Source organism: Eschrichtius robustus, chromosome 11 (assembly GCF_028021215.1).
Source record: "Eschrichtius robustus isolate mEscRob2 chromosome 11, mEscRob2.pri, whole genome shotgun sequence".
Lineage (NCBI taxonomy): Eukaryota > Metazoa > Chordata > Mammalia > Artiodactyla > Eschrichtiidae > Eschrichtius > Eschrichtius robustus.
This window is the reverse complement of record NC_090834.1, coordinates 77,484,455-77,502,292: the sequence shown is the minus strand read 5'-3', so window position 1 is coordinate 77,502,292 and position 17,838 is coordinate 77,484,455. Positions and strand designations below refer to the sequence as shown.

General features: G+C 47.6%; 1 protein-coding gene across 1 annotated transcript in view; it reads right to left on the bottom strand.

The window, feature by feature from the left end:
• SLC6A5 (solute carrier family 6 member 5) overlaps positions 1-17,838 on the bottom strand; it is a 53,890-nt gene that overhangs the window by 23,177 nt on the left and 12,875 nt on the right. Inside the window, exons 5-8 of the mRNA XM_068554895.1 lie at positions 14,428-14,569; positions 11,151-11,283; positions 3,355-3,489; positions 1,459-1,562 (exon numbers count right to left, since the gene is read on the bottom strand). Of these exons, the coding sequence (XP_068410996.1) occupies positions 1,459-1,562; positions 3,355-3,489; positions 11,151-11,283; positions 14,428-14,569 (514 nt within the window). The remainder of the gene's footprint in view (positions 1-1,458; positions 1,563-3,354; positions 3,490-11,150; positions 11,284-14,427; positions 14,570-17,838) is intronic.

Here is a 17,838-nt window from a genome sequence, read left to right as displayed (position 1 = left end):
GAAACCAGCCCTGTCAACACCTTGATCTTGGACTTCTAGCCTCCAGAACTGCGAGAAAATTAATTTCTGTTGTTCAGGTCACTCACTCTGTGTTATTTGTTACGGCAGCCCCAGGAGACTAACACAGAGGCTCTCTCCAATCTGGCCTCAGCCAATTCTCAGGCCCCGTTTGCTTCTTGCCCGGTGAGCACACACCTGCTCCAGTCCCACCAACCTGCTCCCCGCCACGTCTCCATCACACCCATCCCCACTCGTCCCCACCTGAAAACATTCCCTTCCTCCCCTAACACCTTTTGAAATCTGGCCCAGCATAGATGTCACTTGTGTGAGGCCGTCCCAGCCAGGCTAGGCCACAGCTTAACTATAATCTCTTCCTTTTGGTTCACGAAGTATCTCATGCATGATTAAAAAGAACAAGAATGGCAACTGCTGTCTACTGAGCACCTACTATGTGCAAAATATTGCTGTGAGAATTTTGCATACATCATCTCTTACCCTTCAACAAAATATTGTAATCTGCATTTTACAGATGAGAAAACAGAGATTCAGAGAAGTGAAGTATCTTACCCATGTCTTGGAGTTTTAGAAAATGGTGAAGTCATAATACAAATGCAAGTCTCTCTGACTCCAAGGTTCTTTCTTTCTTTTTTTTTTTTAATCATCCCCTCAGTATTTTCTTACTGTTTGTCACAGACGGATTTAACTTTCAGATGTCACCTCCTCCAGAAGCTGTCCAGGCTCTCTCACATCTTTGGGGTTCCAGAGTCCCCTAATATCACACTATCCAAATGTCACCCTGCACCAGAATCACCTGAGGATCCTGTCTCGATATGTAGATTCCTGGGCCCGTCCCACCTCCTGATGTTCTGTTTCCTCAATCTGGGAGGGGACTCAAAGTTTGCATAACTTTGGGTTTAACTGACAGATAAAATTGTAATACATTTTAACATATTTAAAGTGTACAACGTGATGATTTGATATACATATGCATTGAAACAGGAGTCCCACCATTGAGTTAATTAACACGTCCATCACCAAGGTATTCTTTCCACTGTACCATGCTGCCTTTCTTACAGGGCTCTCTAGAAAAATGTTTGTCGAGTGACTGAATGACCATACTTCGTCAGCGACTACCATACAACTGTATCCATGGACTAGATAGCTCACAAATGACTATTCCAAGACACAACCAGCTGCATGGCTGAGAAACAGAGAAACTCAATTCCATCCCATGTGTCAGAATCGGGGTGCAAGTTGGGGTCCAAGCCAGGCCACCAGAAGCCAGCAGCTAGACCTTAGCAGGCGATTTCCCCTACACCAGAGCTAACTGTCTGGCTCTGCCTTGGGTGAAGTGTGAGGATATGGCCTCAGTTGTCTGATGACACAGCCCACGATTCTGTCCCCAGGCCCTAGTCCCACTCACCCAACACCTCTGGGACTTGAAGTGCCTCCACATACCTGTAGCAGTTATTATGGAATTTGTTGTAGGAAGAAAGAGTGATCAGGCCTCCCCATGCAGCAGATAAAGAGAAGAAAATCTGAGTGGCAGCATCTTTCCACACCTGGGAGGCAAAAGAGGGGAAGATTCAAGGTCACTGAAGGAGGCTGGCCCGGGGGAGGGGAGTCTCCCAAAGCCACACCATCTCCCCCGGGGAAAAAGGCAGTCAGGACAGGATGACTTTGGCACCAACATAAACGAGAAACATATGTCATTTGCACTGGAAGCCAAAAAGGCAGTAAATGACCTGGGAGACTCTAACTTCATTCTAATCAAAGGAGAGGAACTCAACAAGCGACGTACACATTTCATGCTTGCAAGCCCTACAATGTAAAACTATACAGAAGGGGAGAGCCCTTTCTTTAGCTGGAAACACACTCAAAAAAACAATTTGGAACAGCAAAAATATTCATGGATACAAAATGAAAACCTGTTAAAATTGACATTCCCCCCATAAAATAAAAAATAAAATAAAATTGACATTCCTAAAGATTACAACAACTTACTAAAAATCTGAAATTCTGTAGCCCCTCATCAAAGTAAAGCAAGCTCTGTGCCACAGCTCAGTGGATTTTACAGTGCCACTTCATTCTCGAACTTGGCTGACAACACCGCTTGGTCATCTTGGTGATTTCTTTTAATTGTCCTCATCAAATTCCAGAAAGCTACTCAAGAGTTTGAGCTATAGATTTATATGATTTGATATGGACTTCCTATCATTTTTATAAATTAAAACTGGTTTTTAAATTGTGCTTAACGTATGCAAAGAGAAAGTTCAAGTGTGTGCTGGCAAAGTCTGTACCACAACCTCCATTCTCCCATGCTCCTTACTAACAAAGGCTGTGGTTTTATTTAAAGGCAGCCATCCGTCCAGCCAAATGGCCACCTCCCAGAATCAAGGAGAGGTGCAGCTGAGAGGAAATCATCATATGACTTAGTTTCTGGCCAATGATGAGAAAATCAAGTGTTATGTGGAATTTCTGGCTTTCTCCTCTTTTAAAGAGAAGGAGGATGCCTATCTCTATCTCTTCCCTCACTGCTTTGTGCCACCTGGAATGCTGACATGATGGGTGGCGCTCTGGCAGCTACATGGCAGCTATTCACTGAGGATGGTGGGGCAGAAAGACAGGAACCTGGGACACTATGGAGCCACCCAACCAGTGCTTGACTGTCTACCACTGGGCTGCAAGTGAAATAAACTTTTGTTTAAGTTGCCATTATCTGGAGGTTTTTCATTATGTGCAAACCCAATCCTAGTTATGCTTTCTTAAAATCTTCTGGAAAAGCAGATTTTTCTTTAAGGTGAGAAAATGCATTTCTTATTAAACAATCACCCCCTCATGTGAAGTTCTGGGGGTTGGGAATTTTAGAGTAAGATATGCCTATGCAGAATATGCCAAGAGAAAGTATAAGTGTGTGCTGGCTCTGTGTCGGTGTGCCAGAAGTATTCAAATCTGTCTGAGCCCTTTAAATTATAATTGCTTGCGGTTTGCCTAAGTGCTATTATTTTCCAACCAGCAAAACTCCATTTCCAACACACTATAATTAGCAACAGATAAGTGGCATGAGGTGGCCCAAAGCTATTAAGGGAATTTCATTCTTCATTTCAGCCTCGGCAGCCTCCCAGATGTAGGACAACTATTTCAGGAATCTGAAACCCCCAGCTGCTCACTTCTCATTAAAAACTTCCTGAGTGTGTAACGTTTCAAGATTATCAGGAGCTTGTGGAGGCAAACAGTGAGATGCCCTGTGGGCAGAGGTCTGACCACTTCTGCTAAACAGTGTCCCGGAGCGGGACCCATCCCCATGTGCCGTTTCCCCCCACAGGTGCGTCATAAATGAAATCAGAAGCCCACCGTGGCATCCGTAAGTTTCTCCCACTTAGGGGTGATGAAGTACCAAATCCCAGCGCCAGCTCCAGGCAGGGTAACTCCTCGGATGAGAAGGATCACGAGTACAACATACGGGAACGTGGCCGTGAAGTACACCACCTGGAAAAACCACCGACACGAGGGCAGGAGTGAGCAGACACACAGGATGTGACCCAAGGAGCATCAACAGAGGCAGAGTGTGATCTGCCACCCGGACACAAGTGCCTGATAGGCTAGTTTTCCCCAAACTCTTCCAGGTCTGGGGACACAAGGAAGGCACTGGGACCAAAGGTGAATCAGAGAGAGCCAGAAATGAAGTCTCGAGGGGGACAGCCAAGACTGTGGGTTGAGTCAGCCTGCAGTGCAGAAGTGGACAACTCCCTAAGGACCAACTGAAAGAGAAAGGTTATGTGCCCCCCTCCTCCTTAACTCCTAGCCCACCCTCTGCTTCAGGCCCCAAATCCCACCATTAGAGATTAATTTCTTTAGCTTAAGTTTTCCATCCTTGTTTGTACACACACCCTAAGTGAGGCAGCCTAGTGACATGAGAGAACCATGATCTTAGAATTTTAGACATATTTAGGTTCAAATAAAATCACATCTCTGGCCCTGAGTAGCTATGAGACTTAGGTCAAGCTAATCAGCTCTCTGAATCTCAGTTTCTGCAGCTGTAAACTGGGGATAATAGCACGTTTCTTAAAAAAAAATAATTGGGTCTCCGAGGTCGAGTTCCTTCACCTTTATGCATCTAAGCCCTGGCACAGCTCCCAGGTCATAGTAGGCCATGATAAATGCTTGTTGAACTTAACTGCATTTAATGACCATCTGTTACAAGTTAGGTGCTGTGCTAGGGGCCCATTTAATCCTCAGAGACAATGTCTGAATAATGGGCTAAGCAGTTCCAAACAGGACACCGTGAAGTCCAGGGGAGGCCACTGGGCTCAATCCAGGAGATTACAAAAAGATGCACGGAGATGACACACCACGAGTTGGATCTTAGAGGCCAAGTGCAACGCAGAGGAGGTGAGGTGAGGTGGGAAGGTGAGGGAAGAAAGTGGGAAAGGCAGGGGTGAGGGAAAGACCCTAAATTCCCTAGGAGCACGGCACACAGTTGAGGCTAAGAGCAATGGGGCACTAGAGACATGGGAGGAGACAGGTCGTGGAGGCCCCGAGTACCAGCCAAAGGAGGCTCCTAGATTCTGCACGAGAGGGAAGGACCAGAGCCGAGAAACATTTGGGGAATATCATCAGCAGAACTTGGGGGCTGTGGTTGAATGGGGATGAGTGAGAGGCACCTTCCTTATCTGTCAATCAAACCTCAGAGTGGAGGAAGGGCTTGGGACCAGGATTCAGTAGACAGAGAGAAGAGCAGACTGGGAGAGCTTGGGCTCTGCACTCCCACGGGCCTGAGTTCAAATCCCAGCTCCATCACTTATGAGCTGGGCCACCTTGGGAAGTGACTTAACCTCACTGAGTCTCAGTCTCCACACCTGCAAAGTGGCAATAACAAAAGCATACTCCTCACAGGGCTGTTGGAAGAGCACAATGGGACAATGCATACGACATGGAACAGGCCTGAGACCCTGGAAAGAGAAGTGCCATTTCTGTCTTGCCAATGACTCACCAGTCCTAAATTTAATAACCCTGGCAACCCTCAGCTCATAAGCCAGTCACATCCCAAAAGTGCATTAGGAGACACTTGGAAGGATGAGGCTAAGCTCCTGTCCTGGACCACCAAACCCTCCCTCATCCACAGGATGGGCATAGACAGCCGGCTGAGCACTGTTGGTTCAGAGCCCCTCTGTGCTCACCCACAGCCTTCCGTCCTGGGGAACCCAGAACACCTGCCTCCGGGAGGGGGATAGAGTGCCCATCACACACCAGCTGCACAGACCCCATGGCCTGACAGGGGCTCCGGCCTGGCAGCGGCTGGCAGGCGCTGGGATTTTAAGAGATGAGAACTGATTCAAGGACTGGCAAAGGATGGATTGAGGGAAAGTCAGGGTTGAGATGAAGATAAATCTCTCGGGGTTACTTATTAATCCAATAAATACACACATATGCATACATAGGTACACATATTTTTGAGCATCTAATATGTTCCAGGCACATGCTGGGGAGGGTGGCTGGGACGATGGCCATAATAAAGGGGAGGACAGGGAAGGCCTCACTGAGAAGTTGCCCAGGACTTGAAGGAAGTGAGAACGAGCCAACTGGATATCTGGGAGAACATTCCAGACAGAGGGAACCGCTGTCTGGACCCTAAAGACCCTAAGAAGGGAGTGCGCCTGCCTTCTAGGAGCAGCCAGGGGCTGGGCAGGGGCACAGGCGGGAGAGGAAGGTGGGGGTAGGGGTGGAGGCAGGGACAGATCCTGCAGAGCCCTGTGGGCCCGTGTGGGCGGGGAGGGGACGGGGAACTGCTGCAGGGGTTTGGGCAGAGGAGTGATACGATCTCACATTTTAGCCGTCACCGGCTTGCCAAGTCACGCTTACACTGCAGGGGCAGCGGTTAGGAGGCCACAGCAGCGATCCAGGCAAGGGACAGCAATGGCTCCATGCAGGGTGTTTCAGGGGAGCTAGGAGAAATGATCAGAAACCAGATGCACCCTGCAGGAAGAGCAACAGAACTTCCTGACCAATTTAATGTGGAGTGAGTGGGGAGGGGGTGGGGGAGAGGGAGGAGTCAAGGGTGACCCCAAAGGTTGTGGCCTCAGCAGCTGGTGGGCAGAGGTTCCGTCAGCTGAAATGGGACAGGCTGCAGGTCAAGGAAAGATAAGGAGTTATGTCTTCCTCTAAACCCAATTACTCGTCAAGGCCAAAGTCTTCCTGTCTACAGACCAGAGATGGGCTGGCCTCCTCTTCTCGGCACTGCTGCCACCACCGACCAGGAGCCCCCTCCCTGTCCCCCGGGGCAGCAGCCCCCTTCACTCTTTGCCCTGAGGCACTGGAATCACCAGGGACCATGAGGGGGGGCTCCCTGCTCCCTCCTATCCCCCCCCAAACCTGCTTCTCTCCTTCCCCTTAAGTGAAACCCTTCCACACACAGACGGCAGGAAACGCAAAGGCATCTGACGTCTCAGGAGAAAATCACCCACCACAGGATGACCCGGGCTGTCCTCCCAGCTGTCGGATGGGGCTGGGGAGAGGAACGCTACAGGGCCGGGAGGGGCCCCGCCAAGACAGCAGGGGCAGGGTGACAACTAAGGGATATCCTCTTCACCTCCTGACCATGTGGAGCTGGTGGGAGATGAGGATGGAAGGAGGCAAGGGAGAGGAGATGACGTAGATAGTGGGGTCCAGCAGGAAGAAGACCCCAAGAGTGTCGCCAGTCTAACTGGCTGAGACGCTGCTCCCATTTGAGTGCGGGAGACAGCCCATTTCTGGAGTTCCCTCCATGGATCAGCTCTTTGCAGTCCCATTTTACAGAGGAGGAAACTGAGGCTCAGGTCAAGCCTCTCACAAAGGGTTAAATATCTCACTCAAGGTCTCCCAGCTGGAGCCAAGATCCAGACTTGAAGCTTTCTAACTACAAAGCCTATTTCCATTACCTTTAATGCCACTCACTGGGCCACATGATCAGAAACGTGTGAGGCAGGGCGGGGACTAGAGTGAGGCAAGGGAACACCCGGGGTGCACAATTTAAGGAAGCACTCACTCTCACGGGGCCGAGCCTGCACATGCAGGAACCTGAGAGTGAGCGCCGCCTTAAATTTCACACCCTAGGCACTTGCTTGCCTCACCAGGTCCGGCCCTGGTACGTGGAATGGTGCACTCACTTTGTCAATGGGGATTGCGGTGAACTGAAAGGGCACACAGTTTCATTTCGAAACCCTGGGGATGCCTCCAATGTGAGTCAGGCCTTAGGTGTTTGTGGAGGTTTCTTCACAGCTAGTTCTCCTGTGTCATGGGGGCTTCAGAATGCACCTGTTTCAGGATGGACTGCCAGCGGAATTAAACTTGAACAGTAATGAATTATACTTGGCAGGAGTGACAATGAAGAGTTGATCTGAGCCTGCTGGCCTGACACCTGGCAGCATTGTCCTCACAACGGGAGCCCTGAACAGGTGGTAAGGCCACTGCCCCCACCCCAGCCAGTGCCAGCTAATTAAGCTAGCTTTGTGTCTTTGCCATAACTCTCAGGCACAGAGGCCCCTGAGGTCAGATGGGCTGCATTTGACCTTCAGACTGCCTGCTGGTCGCCCCTGCCTCTGGAATTCTAGCTGCTCAAAGGGAAACTCAGGTCTCATAGGAAGCAACCGGCCACTCTTGTCTCCTAGGGCCCTGAACAAAAGGAACTGAGTTTATCTTGCTGCAACAGAAGAAGGACATCTCTGTTGCTTAGAAATGACAGTCTTGGTGGAACTTCGATCACAAAGGAGCCTGTCATAATGAGGTGTCGCAGCCGTGCTTCCAAACAAAGCTCCATGATTAATGTCTGCACAAGCCAGGGCAGGATAATAAACTGGGATGCATTATTTCTGGTGGTATTCCTCATTAAAAGAAAATTAATCATTGATCCCTAATTGGAAACCTTTCTCAATGAAGCAGAAAGATAACTTAGCAGATCTAAAAGGAAAGCTTACTTGCTCAGGGCTACTCAAAAATCCCCATTTCAAAGAGAGAGAGCCCATAAAATCTAGCACCAAGGATTAAATTCTAAATCAATGCCAAGAACTGATTCTAACACCATCCCCCCAAAATTGCAGACTGATAAGCAAAGAAGGATCTTAGAGAATATTTATTTTAACCCTTGAATTTGCAGATGTGAAAGATGGGACCCGGATGCCTCCTGGGACTTGCCCAGCTGGCAATGACAGCTATTGACAGCAGGACGGGGTAGCAGTGCAAGGGTCCTGATTCACAGTGGGGGGACTTTTATCCCCCCAGATGCAAATGACGGCTCCAGAATTCTGCATTTCCATCTATTTCTAATAGCCGCTCCTTGGGAGAGGATGTCATGTAGTGGAAAGAGTCTAGGCTTTAAAGGGAGACAGACCTGGGTTCAAATCCCAGCGCTGCCACTTACAAGCTGTGTGACCAGGACTTCCCTTGTGGTCCAGTGGCTAAGACTCTGCGCTCCCAATACAAGGGGCCTGGGTTCCATCCCTGGTCAGGGAACTAGATCCCACATGCTGCAACTAAGAGTTCGCATGCCGCAACTGAGACCCAGCGCAGCCAAATAAATAAATAAATAAATAAATAATTTTAAAAATAATAAAGTATTCGGGTGTTTGTGAGTAGGTTATATGTAAATACTACACCATTAAAAAAAAAAAGCTGTGTGACCTCCGGCAATTTACTCTACCTTGATGCGCCTCAGCTTCTCTATCTATAAAATGGAAAGAAATGTCGTTACCTAGCTGGTTGTTGGGCAGATTGAATGCACTAATGCAGGTAAAGTAGTTAGCAGAGTGCCTGGCACACAGAGTGTTCAACCAAGTTCCCTTTCTCTTTTCATTTCCCCACCAGAGCCACTGCTTTCAAGATGTCAGCACGGCACAATATCCACTCAATACATCAGTCAATCATTATCACAAAAATGAAAAGAGTTAATGTCAATTAAGAACTGACCATATGCCAGGTATTTTATATATATATATATATATTCTCTCACCTAATCTTAGAACAGCTCTATGAGGTATGTACTATTATCCCCATTTTACAGATGAGGAAACTGAGGTTCCAATGGTTAAATAGCTTATCCAGAGTTACACAACTAGAAAGTGATCAAGACGGGATTTGAACTCAGACAGGTCTGACTCTAAAGCCACCAGGCCGTCCTTCCTCATGTCACCAACAAGGCTGCTGATCTGATCCTCCTCACCTAACACCTCTTCTCCTGCCAATCACACCTTCTAGCCTATCCTGCTAGAGACCTGTCTGGCCACTCGATTATGGTTGAAGGTGCCCTCTCTCTATCTCTAGCTACACGTGATGGTCCTGCAGTTCGATTTTGGCTGAGCAAAGACATGGTCCCTCTTGCTAAACAATCACCTGGCTGGCCCTTTACTGCCATTCCAAACTCAGTTCCAAGTCACAGAAGGCGAGGAGCCCAGGAAACCTCAGGACTCACAGGGCGTTACTGTGAGGGTCATGCTAACACTTCCTCATCATCCTCCTGCCCTAGAAAAACAACTGCTCCAGTCTCATAATACTCATTCAGAGCTGGCAGGGTCCTCAATCCCAGCCCTCATTTTACAGAGGGGGAAACGGAGGTCAGAGAGGAAAATTACCCCCAGCTCACCCAGCAAGTGTTCCGACAGAATCATGTTAGAGCCAGCAGGTCTTAGACATCGCCCAATCCAATTGCCTTCACTTTAGAAATGAGACAACCGAAGGCTCCTGAAATAGCTAAGATAAAGAAAATCTGCTTTCCACTTATTGGCTAAATAAATAAAAGCTAAGGGCAAATCCAAAGCTCAGCCAGGTTTCATCGTCCAAGCAGAGATGTCCCTACACAGAAAACACCACGGAAGGGCTGGGGGGCTAGAACCCAGGTCTCCTAACCCCCAGTCTGGCTCTCTCCCCACCTGATGTCATTTAAGGGCACCACTGGCTCAGGGGACCCCGACCAAGCTGCCAGAATACACCATTCAAGCCCACGTGGAACCAGATTACATGGAGGGCACCAGAAAGAATTGTTATCAGAAGGCCCTCGCGAGCTTGTCCATGCGTCCGGGGAGAATACAGACCGCTCTCTGTGGCTGATGGGTGCCAGGTGTGGGTGCCTGGTGGGGCCTGTGAAGCAGGCCTGGGAGGTGAGAGGCTGCACGGACCCTCACCCCCGTGAGGCCGGATCCTTCCAAACGGGTTGTTTGCTATTGTGACCACAGTAAACCCTGGCCTGGACGACTGGACCAAGCCAAACTCCACAACCTATGGTCTCAGAGTCCACCATCACATTCTATTCCTTGGGCCTTAAAGACATTTGGGGTTTCATGCTGAGACATGCAAATGACTCTCCAGATGGTGAACTCGTATTGGCTATCATCAAAGTGGTTGGTTAACCGTTTCATGGGTGTTTTCTAAAGCAGCAGGAAGATGAGAGGAAAACACTGGGACCTTTACCACAACATCCAGCGTGTCCTGAGGGACCCTGCACACCGTGCCTGCCGTGCCTTGGAATGGAGCTTGGGGTGGGTGTCCTACCACCTCCAAAGGACCTGCTAAGCGACTGTCTAGCAAGAGGGGCCAAGCACGTGCTCCACCAAAATCCCGCGGGCAGGACTATCGCCCTATCATGCTGGGGGCACGTGGGGTGGGAGAGTGTTGGGATGGGGTTGGAGAAAGGGCACGAAAGGCAGAGAACATGGTGGTCAGGAGTGAGGAGAAGGAATCCCCTGCACAACTTTGATCTCCTTCCAGCTTCCTGGGAGGAGCAGTGACTGAGCTGGCAGCCAGACCAAGAAGCAAAAAGCCGGCAGCACCAGTTCTAGACTTTCGGGAGAGATTGAATCATATCGGGGAATGCCATCTGCTGAATGAAGGGCCCCCAATAGGGAAGGAAGAAGGAAACTCACCACAGAGCCCCCGCCATCCACGAGGAGCCCTGAGTACATCTGTCTCAGTTAACCCTTAAAACCTCCCGGGGAGAAAGGCATTATTATCCCATTTTACAGACAGCAGTGCAGTCACTTGTCCAAGGCCTCACAGCTACTCAGGGACGAATCAGAATTCCACCCACGCCTCCCGACTCTCATCCCAGTGCCCTTCGGCTGCTCTGTGACACAAACAGCCCTGGGGGTCCCAGAGCTTTCTCTCAGATAAATACAAGTTCTTACTTTTCCTGAAGTCTTGATTCCTTTTGCCAGGGATGCATACACAATCACCCAAGCCAGGAAGAGGCAGAAGGCTAGTGGCCACCTGATCTCGCCAGGATATTCAATCCCTGCAGAAATCTTCAGCACAAAGTACCTATGAGTTGAAAGGAGAGAGGAGGGAGGGGAGGAAGGAGGGGAAGAATGAGCTGGCAGAGGTGACAGTCTGCAGGCTTTATCCTCCTGCAGAGCCTCAGACAAAATCCCAGCATCCCACCCTCCCCATCAGGGACCTGATCAGATCAGGCCGTGAGGGATTTGCTGATCCGGGCTCCCTCCCACAGCTGTCTGCGGTGAGACCCACTGAATTTACCCTGCTTTTAATTAATTATGGCCCTAAAGGGCTTCCCTGGTGGCGCAGTGGTTCAGAATCCGCCTGCCAGTGCAGGGGACACGGGTTCGAGCCCTGGTCCGGGAAGATCCCACATGCCACGGAGCAGCTAAGCCCGTGCGCCACAACTACTGAGCCTGCGCTCTAGAGCTCGCGAGCCACAACTGCTGAGCCCACGTGCCACAACCACTGAAGCCTGCGTGCCTAGAGCCCCGTGCTCCGCAACAAGAGAAGCCACCGCAACGAGAAGCCCGCGCACCGCAATGAAGAGTAGCCCCCGCTCGCTGCAACTAGAGGAAGCCCGCGCGCAGCAACGAAGACCCAATGCGGCCAAAAATAAATAAATAAAATAAATAAATAAAAAATATATATATTATGGCCCTAAAGGACCTACTGTATTAGCACAGGGAACTATACTGAATATTTTGTAATAACCTACAAGGGAAAAGAATCTAAAAAAGAATATGTGTGTGTGTGTAACTGAATCACTTTGCTATATACCTGAAATTAACACAATATTGTAATTCAACTATACTTCGACTTAAAAAAAATTAATTATGGCCCTGGGCGGGCTCTGAACAAGGCTATGTCAGCTCCACCGTCATCTGGAGCTGCCGCAGGAGCAGTGCAACAAATCCAACAGCGTCGGGGGTCCTGGTGTAGCAGCCCCCAGAATGGGCATTATGGAGGTTGTTGTCTTTATATAAGGACACATCACTAACAGAAACTCTAAACTGTCAAGGATGATTTTTGTGTGTTTCTGTATTGTTCTACTCTTTTATGAGAATGTATCCCAATAGTTTTTGTACAACTTTAAATTTAAAAAAATCAGTACAGAGTCATTATGGTAAAAGAATTAAAAATGCTGCTGTGCATGTTAGTTCAGGTTGTGATGGGCATGTCCCAGGGCTGAGGTTGGCTGAAATGTAAAAGCAGGGCTGGCTGGGCCTTACTCAAGGAACGTATTCGAAGACAGACAACCAGCCGCAAACAGAAGGGGGCTGGCGCTCATCTGCAGCGGCTGCTGGCACCTGTGTGTAAGCTGAAGGTGGCGACGCCCGCATCCCTGGCTAGAGGGCGAGCAGGCAGCCTCACCCCCGGGGAGAGGAAGCAGCTTCAGAGACCATGAGTCATGACGCCAGATGCGACAATCCCCTCAACTCCGTAATAAAGTCACACAGCCTGGATGAAAGTGTTGTGCGTGCAGGTGGGTGTCTTTCTGTGACCTGAACCAAGGGCCAGCCAGCATCCAGACTCTACTGGACTGCAGACATGACGGCCGAGCGTCCTGACCTCCTGAGGGAAGTGAAGGGGGCAGCACCCCTCCGGCCAGCTAGCCAGCGACACTGTGAGAGGCTGTTTTGCGGTTCATGAGAGCAACCTGGAGCTCTTTTAGTCTCAACTCCTGGGGCAACCTGGGCTCTACAGTAGAGTAGAAGTCACCAAGGGTGGAACCAGCCTGGGCTACCAAACCTTAGGGACCATACTTCTAAGCATTGAAAAGGACCCCCAACCCCACAATGGGTAGGCCATCTAGCCAACAATTCCACGGCCCCTTGGCCATCTCAACTACTCCATGATTTAATAAGGAATATTGGATGGGCCCCAAGAAGCTCCTGATAACATTCCCTCTTGGAAACTAAGACTGCTCCCAGAGGATTAGCAAAGCCACCAAAAGCAGATTTGCAAAACACTTTATAATACGCCTGACCACATGGATTATGTGATCAGAATTCAGCCCACCACGAGGTCAGACTCCTTTCTCAGAGTTCAGGGTGAATCAAGGCCCACCCTCACTGGTCCTACGTTTTCTTCAAAGGGGGTTATTTCTTCATTCAGCCTAAGTGCCCCTTCTGTTCTACAGGAAACATCCATGTGCCCTCTTAGTCCACAGGAGAGAAAGCTTGGAAGAACTAGTGGGAACAGTAGTAACCACTTCCTACTATCTAAGTAAAGGCCACAAACCAGGGGCCCCCTGATACATGCATTTTACGTGACCCCAGAGTTTCCTTTGAATTAGTTTGCTAACATTTAAAGTGGGAGAGACACATAAAAACTCCTATTTTATTTCCAACTTCTCTTGTAAAATGGAAGCTCTGGCAGCACTGCCCACATTCCCATCAGACAGGGGTCAGTTGGAGCTGAGCATCAGCACCCTCCCTTATACTGGGCAGACCTCCCCTCCCGTTAGCCACAGTCCCCACCATTCTCTATCGTCTTACCTCTTCCTCCCTGCCCCCAAGTACATTTGAGTTTACAACCCCCGACTTAAGGCCTAGCTAGAGAACATTATCTACTCTCTGTTGAACTCTGTCTCCATCTACCTCCCTTATGAAATAATTCCCTGAACGTTATTAAATCTTCCTGTGGTGGCTGAGGATTTCCTAAATCCCTAAACCTCAATCCCCAATGTCTGGCAAAATGGATGAAGAAAGTAGAAAACTAAGACAGAACTGTTTTTTTTTAAAAAAAAAGGAAAGAATTAGTTCTCCTTTAAACCAAATCACTGATCATGATTTGTTTCCTGACTTTCCTGAATTTTTGTCTCTCTTCCCCTCACAAGTGCAGAAGGAAAAAAACAAAACAAGAAAAAACAAAAAACAACCTAGTCAGCTGAAGGTCTGCTTAGATCACATCGGAGGAAGGTTTTGCAATGTTTTTGGCATCAACATCATGAACTACAGCAGCACCAATTCTGTTCCCACCAGCATTCAGCCAACTCTCCTCTCCAGGCCCACAGGGCACAATAACCCGCTCCCAGAAGCCAGACCAGGGAAAAAGTCTTCCTCCCTGAGCATCTGAGTAGGTAGGGAGGGTACAGAGGGAGGCACAACCCATCCCTCTAGTCTACAAGTTGGATAGTCACTAATTCACTGGGTTTCTCTTAGAAAAGTTTTTTAAAAATCTTACTTGAAATACTCTTCACTCCCACTGACAAACGTCTTATTGGCCTGGCTGGTGAAATTAACCATTGTCAAGTTGGGATAGGCCGTCATGCAGAAAGTTGAGTTCTTGATCTGTATTTTGGGATGGTCACTGATCACACAGGAATCTGTTTAGGAGAGGATGGAACGAAAACACAGTGAAATCTGTACAGAAAATAGACACGTGTATCTCTCTAGCAACTTAAAAACAAAAGCCAAACATATTTGCCAAATATTGCAGAGTAACTTTGCGAGGGTATTAACTGAGCAAAGCTAGATGCAGATGAACCCCAAAATTGTGTGCTATTCATCCCAGAGCCCCCGGTACCCCCCAGCAGTGCCCGGTCCCGGCAACGACGGCTCTCATTTCTGGAGCGCTCTCTACACGCCAAGCACTTTACATGCATTATCTCACCTAAGGCTCACAACAGCCTGTGCTGTGGGTACTATTGCCTCCGTCTTTCAGATGAGGAAAAAGGCTCAGAGGTTAGGTCATTCTACCAAAATCACACAGCTAATGAGGAAGAGAATCAGGATTCAAAGCCAGATCGTTATGACTCCACAAAAAATAAATGGCTTGCAGAAATGAATTTTAATCAGACATAAGTAAAACTTCTGAAGGGCTCTACCACAGAAGGCTTACTAATAAGCCCAGCTTGAACCCACTGCCTGGCACAACGGCCGACATACAGAAGTTCCCTAAGATACATGTGCCATGTGCTTTCTGCACACTCGCACGTGCTCGTGAGCCTGCAACAGGACTGAACACATTGGTTCTCAACTGGGAACGAATTTGTCCACTAGGGGGCACTTAGCAATGTCGGGGGACATTTTTAGTTGTCATATTTGGGGAACAGGGTGGTACTGGCAACTAGTGGGCAGAGGCCAGGGATGCTCCTAAACATCCAACAATGCACAGGACAGCCCCACAACAGAGAATTATCCAGCCCAAAATGTCAACAGTGCTGAGGTTGAGAATGCCTGACCTAGGCTGGGATGGGAACAGGGAACTAAGCAGGTGAGTCTTAGCATGTCAGGTGCCGTGCTGGACGCTTTACCACTTATTATCTTGTGGAAGCCTCAGAAGACCTGGGAGGTGCCTATGATTGTCCTCATTTGAAACAGGAAGATACTGAAGCCTTTCTGACCACATCACAATGTTTCTATGATCACTTGATGGATATTTTAGATAAAGAGTCCACCAGGATTAATGCCAAAGGATATTAATTTATAAAGAAATGAAAAGTAATAATAACAACAATAACTAACACTTATATGGCACTTACTATGTACTATTTTAAATGTCATATGCATTAACTAATTTGAGCCTCACACCACACTTGCGAGGTAGGTATTGTTATTATCTGTATGTTACAGGTAAAGAAACTGGGCACAGAGAAGTGCGGTTGCTTGCCAAGGTCACACAACAGAATCAGGAGGCCAACAGTCACTCTCTCTTTGGAGGCCATGCTCTTAACCACTTTACTGGGAAGCAGAGAGCAGGGAACATAAACTCAAACACCTTCAGAAGCCAGGCTGGTGACACAAATTACAAAGATATAAAATGGAGGGTAAAAAGGGGTGGCAAAACAGAGAGTACGGTCTGCCCTCCGTATCCGCAGTTTTACATCCATGGATTCAATCAACCACAGAATGAAATTTCAATGGCGGTTGGCTGAATACTGTTTTCATTGTACTACACCATTTTATATAAGGGACTTGAACATCTGCAGATTTTGGTATCCGAAAGGGCTCCTGGAACCAATCCCATTAATACCGAGGGACGACTTACCAGCCAATCAGTGCCATGCTTTTCTAGGTGTCCTGATAAAAGATGCAGAAAATCCGGATATTTACATGAAATCTCTCCATTTTAAAACATTGGATGGCATTTTTTACAGAGCTAGAACAAATCATCTTAAAATTTGTATGGAGACACAAAAGACCCCGAATAGCCAAAGCAGTCTTGAGGGAAAAAAACGGAGCTGGAGGAATCAGACTCCCTGACTTCAGACTATACTATAAAGCTACAGTAATCAAGACAATATGGTACTGGCACAAAAACAGAAACACGGGTCAATGGAACAAGATAGAAAGCCCAGAGATTAACCCACGCACCTATGGTCAACTAATCCATGACAAAGGAGGCAAAGATATACAATGGAGAAAAGACAGTCTCTTCAATAAGTGGTGCTGGGAAAACTGGACAGTGACATGTAAAAGAATGAAATTAGAATACTCCCTAACACCATACACAAAAATAAACTCAAAATGGATTCGAGACCTAAATGTAAGACTGGATACTATAAAACTCTTAGAGGAAAACATAGGAAGAACACTCTTTGACATAAATCACAGCAAGATCTTTTTCGATCCACCTCCTAGAGTAATGGAAATAAAAACAAAAATAAACAAATGGGACCTAATGAAACTTCAAAGCTTTTGCACAGCAAAGGAAACCATAAACAAGACGAAAAGACAACCCTCAGAATGGGAGAAAATATTTGCAAACAAATCAACGGACAAAGGATTAATCTCCAAAATATATAAACAGCTCATTCAGCTCAATATCAAAGAAACAAACACCCCAATCCAAAAATGGGCAGAAGACCTAAATAGACATTTCTCCAAAGAAGACATACAGACGGCCACGAAGCACATGAAAAGATGCTCAACATCACTAATTATTAGAGAAATGCAAATCAAAACTACAATGAGGTATCACCTCACACCAGTCAGAATGGGCATCATCAGAAAATCTACAAACAACAAATGCTGGAGAGGGTGTGGAGAAAAGGGAACCCTCTTGCACTGTTGGTGGGAATGTAAATTGATACAGCCACTATGGAGAACAATATGGAGGTTCCTTAAAAAACTAAACATAGAATTACCATATGACCCAGCAATCCCACTACTGGGCATATACCCAGAGAAAACCGTAATTCAAAAAGACACATGCACCCGAATGTTCATTGCAGCACTATTTACAATAGCCAGGTCATGGAAGCAACCTAAATGCCCATCGACAGACGAATGGATAAAGAAGTTGTGGTACATATATACAATGGAATATTACTCAGCCATAAAAAGGAACGAAATTGAGTCATTTGTTGAGACGTGGATCGATCTAGAGACTGTCATACAGAGTGAAGTAATTCAGAAAGAGAAAAACAAATATCGTATATTAACGCATGTATGTGGAACCTAGAAAAATGGTACAGACGAGCCGGTTTGCAGGGCAGAAGTTGAGACACAGATGTAGAGAACAGACATATGGACACCAAGGGGGGAAAACTGCGGTGGGGTGGGGATGGTGGTGTGCTGAATTGGGCGATTGGGATTGACATGTATACACTGATGTGTATAAAACTGATGACTAATAAGAACCTGCAGTATA